Consider the following 12,837-nt stretch of genomic DNA (forward strand, 5'->3'; position numbering starts at 1 on the left):
CCTTCCCGAATTAATGGGCCTTGGCAGCTGCAGCTTGGGATGGATTGAACCCCTGGAGAGCTTGAAGGGTTTTTCATGCATGTTGTGCCCCTCAGCTTCATTTTAAACATGGTTTTAATTATTTCCGTGGCTTTTTGGGAACCAGCAGAAATCAGGGGTTTATTTGTGGTGGGAAGAGCTTCCCCTCCACCAGAGCTGCAGATTCCTCTGGTTTGTCCCAAACCTCAGCATTTGGGAACGTTCTTGGGCTGTTCCACCTCTCCCAGTGCTCAGCCAGGTGTGAACAACTTCCCAAGGGCGCAGACAGAGCAAATTAACTCCCAGCTCCTTCTCCAAGCACTCCATTTGTCCCACAAATACTCCCTGGTGTGCACGGAAGGAGTTTGATGAATGCAGAGGGGGGAAAAACGAGCTCAGCAGATGGAAAGGGCAGATTTTATTGTGAGCAAACCCCCGAGGAGCCTGCAGCACCCTGGGGATGGATGTGTCACCTGTGGGTGACAGAGCTGAGCCAGGGGCAGCAGCAGCGGAGGCTGGAGCAGTGCCCAGAGTGGCTGAGCTGGTTCCTTGCTCCCAAGTTCTGTGGGATTGTGCTGGGATGTGGCCACAGCAAAAAAAAAAAAATAATGTTGAGGCAAAATCTGGCTGGTTCCATGCTGGTTTTATTTTGCACCAGCTCAAGTCACCCACTGGATTTTTGGGAGTTTTCCTGAGAGAATTCACCAGGAAAATGCCAAATCCCACCTAAGAGGCATTTTCTTCCTGCTGTTAAATAGAACTGGAAGGGACTGGAAAATGGCAAATCCACCTAAAATCCTGAATAAAATATTCCGATTTAGTGGTGACCCAAAGATCAAATATTTTAATTTAGTTGTGACCAAAATATTTGGATTTAGTGATGACCAAGAGATTCTGATTCAGTGGTGACCAAAATATTTGAATTTAGTAGTGACCAAAAGATTCTGATTTACTGATGACCAAAAGGTTCTGATTTAGTGGTGACCAAAAGATTTGGATTCAGTGATGACCAAAAGATTCTGATTTACTGATAACCAAAATATTCTGATTCAGTGGTGACCAAATGCTTCCCTGCTGCTCCTGTGAGGGAGGGAAATAAAGAACAAATGGAAGGGAACTAATGGAAGATCCAGGGTGGTGTTTTCCCCTCCTGGTTTTTGATGCACATGAAATGCTGATATTTCTGTGATGACAGAATTTCTGTCAGTGGGCTCTGGCAGCCTGAAATCACATTTTCCCTCCTGAGGCAGCCTCAGAGCAGGAACTGTGAATATCCCAGTGAGGAGGCTGAGGGCAGGGCCAGCTGTGGGGACTGATGCCACTTTCCCTTTGCAGTTTCCTGCTTTTTCAACTTCACCAGCCCGTCGGGGACCGTGCTGTCGCCCAACTACTCCGAGGAGTACGGGAGCAGCCTGCACTGCGTGTGGCTGATCATCGCCAACCCCGAGAGCCGCATCCACCTGGCCTTCAACGACTTCGACGTGGAGCCCCAGTTTGATTTCCTGGCTGTCAAGGACGGTGCCACGGCCGAGTCCCCCGTGCTGGGCACCTTCTCAGGGAGCCACATCCCCTCCTCGCTGACCAGCAGTGGCCACGTGGCCAGGCTGGAGTTCCAGACTGACCACTCCATGGAGAAGAGAGGGTTCAACATCACCTTCACCAGTGAGTGTGTGTTGGGTTTGTGTGGTGGGGAGGGATGGTGCATATTATATATATATATATATATGTATATATGTGTATACATATATATGTATATATGTGTGTGTATATATATATATGTGTGTGTGTATATATGTGTGTGTATATGTAAATATGTATATGTATATATGTATATGTATATATAATATATACATATACATATCATATATACATATATGAAATTTCTATATTATATATATTATATATATAGAAAGATATTGTATAATATATATATTATATAGAATCATAAAGTTAGCCATCTTGTCAGAAGGCTAACTTTATGATTATATATTATATATTAATTGTACTTTCATTACTTATGGTTATATTATTTTATGATTATATATTGTATAATTACTTTATGATTATGTCTTATATATTAATAATTACTTTATGATCCTATATTATATAATATATAATCTTATCTTTCATATTAATTAATATATATTAGTTATTGCTTGATTATTATATATTATATATCTTATATTTTTATTATTTAGATTATATCTTATATTAATTTTTTATTAAATATTCTATATTTATTATTATTATCTGGGCATCTCCTCCTCCTCCTGGCACTGGGAAGGGGAAAAATTCAATTTTTCTCAATTTGAGGGTGCAACACCCTCAGTTTGGGGACAGGGTCGGGGGGACAGTACAAAAAGTTGCTGATTCTCCTGTTTTCTGTTTCTCTCCTGCTGCTGGCAGCGTTCCGGCACAACGAGTGCCCAGACCCCGGCGTGCCGGTGAACGGGAAGCGCTTTGGGGACAGCCTGCAGCTGGGCAGCTCCGTGTCCTTCCTGTGTGACGAGGGCTTCATCCGCACCCACGGTGCCGAGAGCGTCACCTGCGTGCTGCAGGAGGGCAGCGTGGTGTGGGACAACGCCGTGCTGCGCTGCGAAGGTAAGCCCCAGCGCCTGCCTGCTGCCCATGGGGTAGTTTGGGGTGGTTTGGGGTGGTTTGGGGTGGTTTGGGGTGGTAAAGATCCCATCTCAGCTCTTCCCGTGGGTGTTGTTAGGAAAATTCATCCACAAACACCAGAGGTTTGTGGCCAAAAAGGAGACACAGGAGTCCTGGAACTTTATTCCAATCAAGGCAGAGGCCATGGGGCATTCCACTCAAAGTTTTGGAGGACGCAGCCTCCTTTTTATCCCAATTTCCCAGCTGCATTTCCCTTCTCTCTTTCCCCATTTCTGAGGTACTTGAGAAGTTCAGACTTCCCAGAACACCTGATCCCAGAGATTTCCCTCTAATGTACAACCCTCCCTTCTAATTTCTAATTCTTCCAGAATTTAGGGGTTTTTCCCCATTTCTGAGGTACTTGAGGTACGCCTGATACCAAAGATTCCCCTCTAATATACGACTCTTGCTTTTGATATTTAATTCTTAGGGGATTTAGGAGTTTTTCCCCATTTCTGAGGTACTTGAGAGGTTCAGACTTCCCAGAACACCTGATCCCAAAGATTTCCCTCTAATGTACAAACCTCCCTTTGAATTCTTAATTCTTATGGAATTTAACGGTTTTTCCCATTAATTTTTCTGCGCTGTGATGGTCAGCCCTAGCTTCTGCCTGCTGCCCATGGGGTGGTTTGGGGTGCTGAAGAACCCATCTCAGCTCTTCCCATGGGTGTTGTTAGGAAAATCCATCCACAACTATAGAGGTTTATGGCCAAAAAGGAGACAGAGGAGTCCTGAAACTTTATTCCAATCAAGGCAGAGGCCATGGGGCATTCCCTTGGGATCTCTCCAATTTTTAAAGGATGCAGCCTCCTTTTTATCCCAGTTTCCCAGCTGCATTTCCCTTCTCTCTTTCCCCATTTCTGAGGTACTTGAGAGGTTCAGACTTCCCAAAGATTCCCCTCTAATGTACAACCCTCCCTTTTAATTTTAATTCTTAGGGAATTTAGGGTTTTTCCCCATTTCTGAGGTACTTGAGAAATTCAGACTTCCCAGAACACCTGATCCCAAAGATTCCCCTCTAATGTACAACCCTCCCTTTTAATTTTTAATTCTTATGGAATTTAGGGGGTTTTCCCCATTTCCTCCTCCTCCTCTCCTCCTCTTCTCCTCTCCAGGTGAACATTCCTTCAGGGAAAGATATTTCTGGGGGGAATTTTGCAGCCTTTTGGGGTCCAGAATCAAGGTTCTGCCTGTCGGGTCTCACTCTCACATTCCACAGTGTCCAGCCAACACCTTCCAGAATTTTCCACCCCTCTGGAAGGAGGAGTTTGCTGGGGAGGAAGTTTCAGTTCAAATATTCCTGAGCTCTGTTTATTTTCCAATTTTTTTGGTGTGGAATGAATGCTGGGGAATATTTTTTATTGTGGTTTTTTGATGATTTGATGATCAGTTCTTGTTACAGCAGGTATTTTTCTAATAACAATAATAATAATAATAAAAGGTTCTGGTTTGGTGATGCCTCAAAGCTTCCCTGCTGCTCCTGTCAGGGAGGGAATGAAACAAAAAGGAATGGAAGATCCAGGGTGATGTTTTCCCATCCTGGTGTTTGATCCATGTAAAATATCTGATATTTGTGTCATGACGGAAGTTCTCTCAATGGGCTCTGGCAGCTGAGAGACAAAAATTCTGCATTTCCATCTCCTGGCCACAACAGCCAACCCTGCCAAGGGGGGAGCTGGGCTGAATTAAAGGCTTTAATTCAGATTTCAAAGCTTTTTTAAGACTTTCAAGCCTCTGCTCTGGAAAAAAGAAGTGAAGAAGGAGCTCATTAGGACTGAAAATCTTCCTGTGCCCTGTGTTCTCAGGGAAGTGATGCTCTGCTCTGGTATTTGCAGCAATTTGAATAACAAGTGCTGAACTCTTGAGAAGCAGCTCTGGAATATTGAGAAATAATTGGAGTAATTGGCCCTGCCTTGCCTGAGCAGCAGGAATTGCACAGTCCTGGCCATTGTCTTTGGGATTGAAGGAAGGAATCAATTGTTTTCAACAGCTTTTATAGAATAAAAAGCTGGACATTTTTGTATTCTTAAATAATTTTGCTCCTGTCAAAATGTAGGTTTAATTCAGGCCTCCTGTTCCTTTCAAAGCACAAGCCTTGAAATTTACATTTTTTTAAGTGTGGAAGGGAAACATTCATTAAATAATACACTTCTAATCAACTTTTATATGTGATAACCTTCTGCCTTCTCCTCCTGATCACTCTGGTGAGTTCTTTGACTCACCCTTCAGTCTGGACCTTTTAATTACCCTTTTTAAGCAAGGAGAAAAGCTCAGAGATCTAAAATCCTGAAAAATAAATTAATGGGAATGAAGGAGACAGAGAAAAGGGTGGAAATTCTGACAGGAGACCAAGCACAGCTTTGGGGCAGAAAGGAAAAATAATTGCTTTGGAGCCAGCTGAGATCAAGTGACTTTGATCTGTCACCCTTGAGAGCAGCAGGGGAGATTTGGGGATGGGATTGGCACATTTTGAGGTGGTACAAGGGCATGGGGTCATGCACATTGGCATTGGGACTGGAACATTTTGGGGTGGCAGAGGGGCATGGTGACATTGGGGCTGGCACATTTTGGCATGGCACAAGGACACAGTGGCATTGGGATTGGCACATTTTGGGATGGCACAGTGACATGGTGACATTGGGGTTGGCACATTTTGGGGTGGCACTGTGACATTGAGATTGTCATATTTTGGGGTGGCACAGGGGCATGGTGACATTGGGGCTGGCACATTTTGGGGTGGCACAGGGACACGGTGACATTGGGATTGGCACATTTTGGGGTGGCACAGGGACATTGGGATTGGCACATTTTGGGGTGGCACAGTGACACTGGAGCTGGCACATTTTGGGGTGGCACAGTGACATGGTGACATTGGGGCTGGCACATTTTGGGGTGGCTCAGGGACATTGGGATTGGCACATTTTGGGGTGGCACAGTGACACTGGAGCTGGCACATTTTGGGGTGGCACAGTGACATGGTGACATTGGGGCTGGCACATTTTGGGGTGGCTCAGGGACATTGGGATTGGCACATTTTGGGGTGGCACAGGGGCACGGTGACATTGGGATTGGCACATTTTGGGCTGGCACATTTTGGGGTGGCACGGTGACATTGGGGCTGGCACATTTTGGGGTGGCACAAGGACACGGTGACATTGGGGCTGGCACAGGGGCACGGTGACATTGGGGCTGGCCCTGGGTGACTCCTTAGAGGACAAACCTGACAGTTTATGTGATTTTTGTCCCTCTGGTCTCTCAGACCTTGTGTCTTTTTCCCAGAAAATGCCAAGAAGTTCCTGCAGCTCCTGCTGGTGGCACTGGGGACCACGGGGTGGATTTAATGCCCTGCTCTGGTGACATCCCTGGTGGCAGCAAAGCCATGACTCAAATAGCAGGGCTGGGAGGGATTTTTCTGCCACCTGAAATGCCAAGTGACCTTGAAGTTCCCTCTGCTTTTATATCCAATCATTATTTTACACCCTGAGCAGGGCCCAAGGTCAGCCCTGCTGGCTCCCAGGGGGGCCCTGTCTGCACTTGGAGCTGAAACTGCAATTTCTGAGCAGTAAATGTTGGTTTTCCATCTGGCTCTGGTGATTTTTAACTCGTGGTGGGGACAGAAATGCAGGGACGGGGTTTCAAAAGTGGGGACATCTCATGGGGCTACAGCTCTGTGACATTTTTCACCCCAATTTTAAAGAGGTGGCACTCAGGGATTTGGTTTAGAGGTGGATGAGCCTGAAGGTCTTTTCCAGCCTGGATAATTGTGTGGATTTGTGTCCTTTTTGTGTCCCCAGCACCCTGTGGGGGCCACCTGACGTCACCCAGTGGCACCATCCTGTCCCCAGGCTGGCCTGGCTTCTACAAGGACTCGCTGAGCTGTGCCTGGGTCATCGAGGCCCAGCCTGGCTACCCCATCAAGATCACCTTTGACAGGTGCTCACCACCTTGGGCAGCCCCAAATTCCCTGGTTCTTAACCCAAATTCCCTGCTCTGCCCCCAAATTCTCTGGTTCTGCCCTCAAATTCCCTGCTCTGCCCCCACATTCTCTGGTTCTGCCCTCAAATTCCCTGCTCTGCCCCCAGATTCCCTGGTTCTGCCCCAAATTCTCCAAATTCCCTGGCTCTGCTCCCAGATTCCCTGGTTCTGCCCCCAAATTCCCTGCTCTGACCCCGAATTCCCTGCATTTTTGTGTGAGGTGCCCCCAGTGAGACACTCAGGCAGAAGAAAGGACCCAGCCCTGTCCCCATGGTGGTTCCAGGAGGGAATGAGCAGAAGGGAGCAGTGCTGGGGTTTCATTTTCCTCCTGTCCCTCCCAGGTTCAAGACAGAGGTGAATTACGACACCCTGGAGGTGAGGGATGGCCGCTCCTACTCCTCTCCCCTGATTGGGGTCTATGATGGCACCCAGGTGCCCCAGTTCCTGATCAGCACCAGCAACCACCTCTACCTCCTGTTCACCACGGACAAGAGCCACTCTGACATCGGCTTCCAGATCAGATATGAAAGTAAGGACCCCTTGTTCATGGGATTCCCTGCAATTCCCAGCAATTCCCTGCAATTCCCAATCTTCAGCAGCACCACGGCCTCCTCAGGGCACCCTGGCTTTTGTTTCCCCTGTGCCAGGCAGCTCACAGGTGTTGCCAGTGGAGGAGCAGTTTCTGCTTTTCCTGGCATCCCTGACTGGTTTGGCCTCTCCTCCCTTGGGGAAATTCCCTCTCTCCATCCCCTCATTTCAGGGATTTCCCTCTCTCCATCCCCTTACTTTGAGGATTTCCCTCTCTCCATTTCTTCCTCTCACTTTGAGGATTTCCTTCTCTTTATTTTCTCACTTTGGTGGTTTTCCTCTCTCCATTTCCTTCCCTCCCTTAGGGCAATTCTCTCTCTCCATCCTCTCACTTTTGGGATTTCCCTCTTCCCCATTTCCTCCTCTCACTTGAAGGATTTCCCTCTCTTTATCCTCTCACTTTTGGAATTTTTCTCTTTCCATTTCCTCCCCTCCTTTGAGGCAATTCCCTCTCTCCATCACCTCATTTCAAGGATTTCCCTCTCTCCATCCCCTCAGTTCAGAGATTTTCCTCTCTCCATTTCCTCATCTCACTTTGAGGATTTTCCTCTCTCCATCCCCTCATTTCAGGGATTTCCCTCTCTCCATCCTCTTACTTTGAGGATTTCCCTCTCTCCCTTTCCTTCTCTCACTTTGAAGATTTCCCCCTCTCCATCCCCTCATTTCAGTGATTTTCCTCTCTCCCTTTCCTCCTCTCACTTTGAGGATTTCCCTCTCTCCATCCTCTCATTTCAGGGATTTCCCTCTCTCCCCTCCCTTGAGGAATTCCCTCTCTCCCTTCCACCCTCTGACCTTGGGGACAACCACCAACATTTGGCTCAGTCCCCTGGGTGGGCTGAGCTTCCCCTGAGCCCCTCAGTGCCCACCTGAGTGCTGTGCCCTGTTTTCTGTGCCCAGCTGTGAAGCTGCAGTCTGACCACTGCCTGGACCCTGGCATCCCAGTGAACGGGCAGCGCCACGGCAACGATTTCTACGTGGGAGCCCTGGTGACATTCAGCTGTGACCCTGGCTACACCCTGAGTGACACTGAGGCCCCTGAGTGTGAGCCCAACTTCCAGTGGAGCCGGCCCCTGCCCAGCTGTGAGGGTGAGGAAACTGCTTCAGGATGTTCTTGGGGTTGGGAGGCAGAGCTGAGCTCACAGGGTGGGAACATCCAGAGGTGGAGCCCACAGTGGTTCCAGCTGCTGGAAACCTTCCCATGCAGACCACTGCCAAAGCAGCAGCTGGAGAGCTCCCTGTGGCATTAAATCCATGGGTTTTGTTGGATTTTGGTGGGTCTGTCCATGGATTTTGTTGGATTTTCCTCTTTTGGTTGGATCCCACAGGGATGGTGGTTCCAGCTGCTGGAAACCCTGGAAACCCTTCCCCTGCAGACCAACTGCCAAAGCAGCAGCTGGACAGCTCCCACTGGTGCTTAATCCATGGGGTTTGGTGGCTCTGTCCATGTATTTTGTTGGATTTTGACCCACAAAACCCAATTTGGGTTGATTGGATTTGGGTTCATCAGTCTCTTTTGGATTTTCCTCTTTTTGTTGGGTCCCACAGGGATGGTGTTTCCACCTGCAGACCCATTGCCAAAGCAGCAGCTGGAGAGCTCCCAGTGGTGTTTAATCCATGGATTTTGTTGGATTTTGATGGGTCTGTCCATGGATTTTGTTGGATTTTGTCATTTGGGTTGATTGGATTTGGGTCGATCATTCTCGTTTGTTGGATTTTCCTGGGTTGGGTTTTGCTTTTACTTTTTCCTCCTAGCTTGTGAAAGAGTCTGGATTATTGAACTCTTTCTCTCCTGTTTTTTTGTGTTTTTAGCTCTCTGTGGGGGCTACATCCGTGGCTCCAGTGGCACCATCCTCTCCCCAGGCTTCCCTGATTTTTATCCCAACAACTTGAACTGCACATGGACCATAGAAACATCCCATGGCAAAGGTGAGGAGAGGACTGAGGCAGTGGGAGAGAAACTTTTCCCTGTGAGATCCACGAGTTCCTCTCAGAAATGATGATTCCATTGTCCCTGGACAAAATCCAGAGGGTTTTGACGTCACCTCTTTAACCTTTTAAAGGGAAAATTCTTATCAAGCAGAGCTTTGTGTTATCTCCTGTTCCAGACCTTTGTGGCCTGATCCTAAAAGTCAGGATGTGGATGCAGAGATCCTGACACCATTCCCTGTCCCAGAGAGGGATCTTCCCCTCCTGAGGGATTTCTGGAGGTGCTCAGCTCCTCCTCTCACAGTTTTTTTGGTAATATCTCCCACATGGCCACCACACGAGTCCTGGAATTGCCCCAACTGCTCCAACAATTATTTTCTTGTGACACTTTATGGACTCCCAGGCTGTGCAAGTGGAGTTTAAAAGCAGTTTAATTTTAAAGGTATTTAAATGCCTAAAGAGAGACCATTATTTTTAATCTCATTGCTTCAAAGTGATTTCTTTTCTCCTTTTATTTGTTTTGCTGTTTCTTCTGCAGAGAATGGGGAGAGAAAAAAAAAAAGCCCAACCTCGTGTTTGCAGAGATGTTTTGTGCCACAGTAAATTGCAGACCAGAGCAAAGGTTTAATTGGTCACAAATCCTTAAAAATGAGTTTATAATTAGCCCTTTTTGCTACAGTTCCTCGACCCTTCAGTGCTGGAGGAGCCTTGTGCCCTCTGCTTGGAGTTTTTACTTTAAAAAACTTGGAATTTGGGCATGTTCTCCAGGATAACTGAATTGTTCTTGTGCTGATTCTAGAGGGGTGATGTTATTTGTGTTCCTTAAGCTGGGTTTGCTAAAACTGAGGGTTTAAATTTGCTGTCAGAGGAGAATAAAGTCATTTTGCATTCCCCACATCCCAGTTTTCGGGTCAGATCTATTTCTGTTTTGTGCTTCTGGTAGAAATAGCAAACAATTTGGAAACTCTTGGAAGTTTCCTGCTTTTGTGGAGTTTTGCGGACTAAAAAATGTTCTCCACAGAATGGATATAAAGAATGAATTATCAAGGTCAGTCCTAAGCTTTGGATATAAAAATCCTTTTGGGACAATAAAGGGCAGTGAGGGATAAATTGTGGGATGATCCCACAATTCCTTCATTCCTAATCCCATGGGAAAGGTTCCTTGTTGGTTTCCAGCCTCTCTGACCTTCACTTCTTGGAAGGGAAGAGCTGCATGTGAGCAGCAAAGCTCCAGGAAAAACTTGGAGAGGGCCAGGGATAAATAAATGGAATATTCAGCTGGAATTGGATGCTGTGGGGTTGGATATTGGATCTCCAGAGCTTTCCCTGATCTCCAGAAATTAATAGAGAATGGGCAGCAAGGAGGAGAATCTTCCTCTGGGCTTTTTTTGCAGGTTTCCTGCTGTTTCTTTGGGATGCTGTGTTTTGGGAATGGTGGCATGCAGAGCCAGGGAATTCTTGGGAATTATTTGGGTTATTGGTTTAATTATTATTTTATAATTCTAATTATTTGGGAATTGTTGGGTTAAATGAAATAACCTGGTCAAACCAAGCAGGGATCTCTCCCAAATTCCATCCTGGGGTTTCCTGGAGGATTCTGAGCAGGATCAATCCCAATCCCACACGAGCAGAGGCTCGGGAGCCTGCCCTGAGCTGGGAGATCAGCATGGAAAAATCCATCTAAATGCAAAAAGGCTTTTTATTGCTTGGCATCTCCCTGCCTTGTTAAGTCGGTGTGACAATGCTGTGACAGAGTTCCTGAGCTCAGATCCTGCCTGGCTCCTGCTCTCACTGCTGGTTTTTGTTGATTTTTTTCTTTTTTGTATTATTTTATTTCCAAGCTGGAATTATTTTCCAGAGAATGAGTGTTTCTAATGGTGTTTGAATTCCAGCATGAAAAATCACCTCGCTGGAGGCTCCTGCAGGAGCCTGAAGTGCTTCCCATTGTGTGTCGGGAGGTGTGAAGGGGACTTTAAGTAATCCATTACTCCTCTCTGGCTCATTTACAAATGCAGCAAGGTCACAGCCTTCTCCCCAAATGTTTCAAATCGTTCAAATTGAATTTGGGAGGAAGAGGCAAAATAGTTTTGCTGTGTTTGGCTGGCATTTCCGTGGCTGGAGCTGCTGTGGGGTTTATTTTGGGCAAGAAAAGGTGAATAAAAGTAGGGTATAGGGGAAGGTGTCCCCTCCCATGGGACAGCCCTCCCACATTTCCTTATTTGGGCTTTAGCCCCACCCACCTTCCATTATTTGGATTTTAGCCCCTCCCATATTCCCTTATTTGGGGTTAGCCCATCCCACATCCCCTTATTTGGGTTTTAGTCCTGCCCTCATTTCCTTATTTGGGTTTAGCCCCTCCCACATGTCCTTATTTGGGTTTAGCCCCGCCCACATTCCCTTATATGGATTTTAGCCATGCCCACATGTCCTTATTTGGTTTTAGCCCCTCCCACATCCCCTTATTTGGTTTTACTCCTGACCACATTTCCTTATTTGGGTTTAGCCCTGCCCACATTTCCTTATTTGGGTTTGGCCCTGCCCACATTCCCTATTTGGGTTTTAGCCCCACCCACATTTCCATATTTGGGTTTAACCCTGCCCACATGTCCTTATTTGGGTTTAGCCCTGCCCACAGTTCCATATTTGGGTTTAGCCCCACCCACACTCCCTTATTTGGTTTTACTCCCGCCCACATTTCCTTATTTGGGTTTAGCCCTGCCCACATTCCCTTATTTGGGTTTAGCCCTGCCCACATGTCCTTATTTGGGTTTAGCCCTGCCCACATTTCCATATTTGGGTTTAGCCCCACCCACACTCCCTTATTTGGGTTTGGCCCTGCCCACATTCCCTTTTTGGGTTTTAGCCCTGCCCACATGCCCTTTTTGGGTTTAGACCCTCCCACATTTCCTTATTTGGGTTTTGGCCCTGCCCACATTCCTTTATTTGGGTTTTAGCCCTGCCCACTTTCCCTTATTTGGGTTTAGCCCTGCCCACCTTCCCTTATTTGGGTTTAGCCCTGCCCACATTCCCTTATTTGTGTTTTAGCCCTGCCCACATTCCCTATTTGGGTTTTAGCCCCACCCACGTTTCCTTATTTGGGTTTACCCCGCCCAAATTTCCTTATTTCGGTTTAGACCCACCCACATTCCCTTATTTGGGTTTTGCCCCTCCCACATTTCCTTATTTGGATTTAGCCACGCCCACACACAGGAGAATGGAATAAAACCATTTTTAAGGTCATTTCCCACCCAAATTGTTCCATGATTCTCTGATTCAGCCCATCATGGGAAGGTCCTTGCAGCTGCACCTCTGACACACTTCTGGGAAAGCCTCCCTGACCTTCAAGCTGGGATTCAGTCCTGGTTTTCCAGGCAGGAATTCCTTCTGTAGCACTCTCATTTTTGAGCCCTCCCAACTCCAACCTCGCTGCTCTCCGTTTAAAAGTCATTTTTAGAATAAAGGCTCCCCTGGGCTGCTCCCTCAGCTGCTGCTCTGTCCCTGGAGCAAGTTTGTGTCACCCTGACAAGGGCACAGGAATCCAACATTTCCAGAGCCTGGCCCTGCTCCCACACCCCAGATTTAGGGTTTTTATTGATTTCACTTCCACCAGACCCAAATCCACAATTCCAGTGTGATTTTTCCCCCTGCCCTCGGTGGGGAGCTGGGGTTGGG

At 47.0% G+C, this 12,837-nt stretch overlaps 1 protein-coding gene across 1 annotated transcript in view; it reads left to right on the forward strand.

The window, feature by feature from the left end:
- The window catches only part of LOC128937658 (CUB and sushi domain-containing protein 2-like), a 146,502-nt gene that overhangs the window by 52,412 nt on the left and 81,253 nt on the right, over positions 1 to 12,837 (forward strand). Inside the window, exons 10-15 of the mRNA XM_054277453.1 lie at positions 1,354 to 1,680; positions 2,425 to 2,619; positions 6,471 to 6,609; positions 6,993 to 7,180; positions 8,137 to 8,325; positions 9,049 to 9,165. Coding sequence (XP_054133428.1) covers positions 1,354 to 1,680; positions 2,425 to 2,619; positions 6,471 to 6,609; positions 6,993 to 7,180; positions 8,137 to 8,325; positions 9,049 to 9,165 — 1,155 coding nt within the window. The remainder of the gene's footprint in view (positions 1 to 1,353; positions 1,681 to 2,424; positions 2,620 to 6,470; positions 6,610 to 6,992; positions 7,181 to 8,136; positions 8,326 to 9,048; positions 9,166 to 12,837) is intronic.

The sequence above is a fragment of the Melozone crissalis genome, unplaced genomic scaffold, assembly GCF_028551555.1.
Source record: "Melozone crissalis strain CALT ecotype California unplaced genomic scaffold, PUWL_Pcris_2 ptg000020l_1, whole genome shotgun sequence".
Taxonomy (NCBI): domain Eukaryota; kingdom Metazoa; phylum Chordata; class Aves; order Passeriformes; family Passerellidae; genus Melozone; species Melozone crissalis.